At 35.7% G+C, this 4,551-nt stretch overlaps 1 protein-coding gene across 1 annotated transcript in view; it reads right to left on the reverse strand.

Moving 5' to 3' along the window:
• Positions 1-4,551, reverse strand: part of LOC107633754 (protease Do-like 7) — a 14,975-nt gene that overhangs the window by 4,348 nt on the left and 6,076 nt on the right. Inside the window, exons 12-18 of the mRNA XM_021117427.1 lie at positions 4,488-4,551; positions 3,936-4,151; positions 2,635-3,129; positions 1,774-1,956; positions 1,574-1,679; positions 877-1,047; positions 693-772 (exon numbers count right to left, since the gene is read on the reverse strand). Of these exons, the coding sequence (XP_020973086.1) occupies positions 693-772; positions 877-1,047; positions 1,574-1,679; positions 1,774-1,956; positions 2,635-3,129; positions 3,936-4,151; positions 4,488-4,551 (1,315 nt within the window). The remainder of the gene's footprint in view (positions 1-692; positions 773-876; positions 1,048-1,573; positions 1,680-1,773; positions 1,957-2,634; positions 3,130-3,935; positions 4,152-4,487) is intronic.

Here is a 4,551-nt window from a genome sequence, read left to right on the forward strand (position 1 = left end):
GATTTTACTAACTTAAACAAATGGAAAGAGCAAAATCTACCATAGAATATGTACACTATTTTAAGTATCTCGTGTGAGAATTTTTATTCATTATGATAATATGTATTGATAAAGTCTAATACTTTTTCCTCCCACTTCCAATTAGAAATTAGTCCATTGTTCTCCAGTAATACCTATGCAACAACACTATTGTAAATTCTTGCTAAGGCTATTGCAAAGCTTGAATTTGAAATAGAGCAACTCCCCTCCCCTCCCTTAGATTCCCGTCCACAGAGAGAGGGAGAGAGAGAGAGTTTTAAACAACAAAAAACAAAGAAAAAGAAAAAAGCAATTGATGTTAGGTTCAATTGTGCACCAAGGAGAAGACTAAGGAGAAGTTATTAAATTTTCTAACACTCCCTCGCATAAACCGATAAAGGAAAGCTTTGATTGGGCACAATGCACACACCCAGCAAAGTCTAGTTCAGAAACCAATTTAATAACTAATGAATGAATAGGAGCATAAAAAGTTGAATTCTTGGCTGCCTCACCATAAAAGCAGTGATGTTATCCCTAATGAACAAAACAATTTAGAGAAGGCTAAAGAATTACGTTTGTTGATGTATTTAAGAATTTGTTGTCGTCAATTTACTATAATAACACTTTTTATCATCCGGATTCAACCCTGCAAGCAAAGAATAAGTGGTAGAAACCTGAGTAGAGAAGCTTCCCCATATAGCTTGGACCCTTCCTTGTTCATCTGTTAGCACACCTGAGAATGTACTACCAAAATCTGTATTTTTAGACAGGGTCAGACATTAGTCTGCATGAGTAACTAGCTGGTTAAAAATAAATAAATAAAAGGAGGAAGAAAAAAAATAACATATTTAAACTTACCAGTATCGAGCTCAATTACTTCCATATTAGTTGCTCTGTAACGTGGGGAATCAGCAGATCCTATATTTAGTGCAGCACAAGGATTGGTGACAACAGATTTCCTAGAGGTTGCTTGAAGGCTTCTACTCAACCCAACTAGGTAAACAGAATCTCCTCGACGTAATGCTGGCTCTGAGCAAGGAAATGTAATAAATAAGTCTTTCATAAATTTGGATGAACGATTGCATGTGCAATTAAAACATCTGCCTTCGCACATCATCAAGATCTAAAATTTAGATTTTTTCCAAACAGGTTCATTTTACCTTTAAAATATTCCCTCATCCCTTACCAGGGATATCATTTCATATACCAAAGCTTTTAAATTCCGTGTAAAGTAGTAAATCTATCAAACATTGACTAGAAGTATTAAGTCCACGAAAGTTAATCATCTCCACACTTGTCACTTACCCATCCTCACTAGGAAGAGGAGTAATTCCCTGACAGGAAGGGGACTCAAGATCTTACACTTTGCAGTATTATGAAAACATAATTTTCTCCCAAAATTTCTTTTTACCTTTCAGTCCCAAGGTGGAGCTTGTCCAAAGCATGGAAAAATAGTATCTATGGCAAGAGAAAAATCTTCTTTATCCTTAAATCTAGATATGGCAAAGTCACATCAAAATGATACAAATAAAGCAATTTTCACAACCAAACTGACCTGGAAGTAACTCTGCTGCATGAACGACTGAAGCACCAACAGGTCCCAAAGCAGAGGGGTCATATGATATGAGAGCATAATTGTGAACAGGATGGAGAAATACCACCTGAAATTAGAACGAAGCAGGAACGTGATAAAGAAATACCGCCTTATTGTTTATTCGCTTAGTTACAGAACTAAAGTTCTTAGAAAGCTGTTACCTCTCCTGGAATTTCAACTGGGAAAGCAGCAAATGATAGCATCACATCAGAGGCAGAAATTGCAACTGTATTCTTATCAACTGCAACAAGTCCCATATCTTTAGTGTGATATATTATGACACCAGTTCCAAAGAAATGCTGTGAATGAACACCATCAAGCATGCAAGATGGAGGAACATGGACCTGCATGTACAACAGGATTTTGATATAACAATAACAATAATTGGGGAAAACTGGAACGATAGGAAACCACTGATTTTTTACTTGAAGATGCTAAGAAAAATGATTGGTAGTCATAGAACAGACTATCTAATCCCGATTTTTTACTTGGAAGATGCTTAGAAAAATGAACTTGGATACTCAAATATGAAAGTCATGAGGAAATGAAGAGAAATTTAAACGGAAAAAAGTTGAAAATTGAAAAAATAAAAATCAAGGGAAGCCATAAGCCATATTGCTGCGTTTGGCTTCAACCAGAGCAAAGCACCAAATCGCAATTCGCACACATATCACAGCTAAGACAATTAGACAGACAAGAAGCAAATGAACTTAAGCTTACCACAACTAGAAACACAACACAGGCAACATTTCCAGACATCATATGGAATTCCCAGGCTGAGGCATCCATCACAAGTTACAAGGTCAAAGGTAATATTTAGTTAAGGGATTTGAACACAGAAACATCAAGGAAATCATCTAACACCCGCAGAGGGAAAAAATGTAAATCATATGGTACCTTATGGTGAGGATATAATGAAACTCAAGGAAGAGATGCACCATATCTGATCACTTACGTATGGTGCATGTCCATGCTTTTAAGAGAACATTAATTTAATTGTAATTAAATATTCAAAATAATACCTCAAACATCACAAGAGTAGGCTCAATGACACGCTCAGCAACTGATGCATTTGCTGCTGCAGCAGTTACACCCTGATAATCCATTAAAACATCATCCTGCATAGCATTTGGTTTTCCGACCTTTGTTTCACCAGTTTCATTTAAGGAAACATCAGCAACACTTCCATCAGCAGGTAAATCTTCCTCCATTTTTCGTTTCTTCACTCCAGCATCAGATGCATTGTGGTGAGATACATATGCAGAAGGATCTTCATAATTGGTTTCCATGCTAGTGACACCATCAGCCAACCCATGATTGTTATCTTCATGCACATGTTCCCCACTTAGTGAAACTGGATGGTTGGCGATATTTCCAACATTTTTAAAACCAGATGATAGAAAACAGGAGTCAGGCTGAAAAGCTGGCCTTGGAATCCAGAGGCCTGTACTGTCATCCCGAGTGTATATCTGGGGAGGGGCATACCACTCATGGCGGTCAACTGTCACCAATACAGACTGCATGTTTACAAAGCAAAATCAGCAATGACCAATTGGTTATATCTTGGAGACGTTGTGTAATTAGGTATCAAAGCAATATAGAAATTTACACAATATATATTATATACACCACAGCTTTAATCATGAAAATATTATTGTGTCAGGAGGTCTCAATCTGCTTCTAGAATCAACATTAAATTTTTAATTTCAGTTATTAACAGGAACAACAGATAAAAACACACCAAATCTTTACATGAATCCAATCTTTAGATAAAAAAACACCAAATCTTCATCTGATTTCTAAGTTAGTTATTTGCATTTGTGCTAAAAAAGATCAAGTTGCCATCTGTTTTTTAAAATATCTAATTCATACAAAATTATAGACTTCACTAATTTGATAATATCTGATCATTGATAGTCAAATCCTTAAACAACACACAAGCATTATTTGACAGTGTGGTCAAGTATTTTCCCTAATCCCTATTAACCATGGATCTTAACAGTCATACTCATCATTCAGCATTTGTGAACTCTAGTGACACATAATCTGTAAAACTAAGGAGCATATTCTAAAAATTTACATTAACCACATGTATAAAAAGCTACCGCTATATTAACACACATACTAACAAAATCATGTTTCCTTAAAATACCACACTATCATACACATTTCATTGATTATGGGTCGTGTTTAATTGATGAAAAACTAACAGTATTTAGGTCTAAAAAGGTAAAGCACTTCCCTACAGAAGTCACAACAGACGTGTATCTAAAAATATACAAATTTTCCATAGTTCATATCTTTGATTAACAGTAACCATTACCTTCCTTCGGTGACGATCCATGTAGCTTATGTACTCCAATGGAACTCGAGCACCCCTAGATAGATTAGAGAGAACTGATATCAATTCCTCCACACAAGATATCTCTTCCCCAGCAAATTTCTTAATTATTGCATGGCGAGGAACTCCTGCCCTAAAGAGTATATATCTGCAAAAAGGAAGAATTAGTGATGAAAGTGCATAGAATCTTACACCAGGTCAATAGATACTCTCCAATTATACTTTGGTAACAAAAGCCTATTAGTGTAACCAGGAAAACTGACAATTTATAGGAAATAGTAATGTAACAGAAGATAGGCATACAGATAGAGAGAAGAGACAGACAAACAGAATGAATCAAAAAGCTACATTTTCTATAATTTCTTAAGTATCACAAACAAGGTAAGCATTCAAGATCGATTTCTTCATTAAATCTAATTGGCCACCTCCTTCAGCCTCTCAACAGCAAGCAATTCAAAGTCAAACATCTCTGCTTCAGAGAAGGCAAAATAAAATATAAAAGTTAAAAGACAGTCCGAGTAGAGTCTAACTAACCTGCTGATAAGAAAGAGGATGTATCACTGCCCCACTAACTTCTAAGAAATAATCAGGAGTAATA

This window comes from Arachis ipaensis, chromosome B03 (genome assembly GCF_000816755.2).
Source record: "Arachis ipaensis cultivar K30076 chromosome B03, Araip1.1, whole genome shotgun sequence".
Classification (NCBI taxonomy): Eukaryota; Viridiplantae; Streptophyta; class Magnoliopsida; order Fabales; family Fabaceae; genus Arachis; species Arachis ipaensis.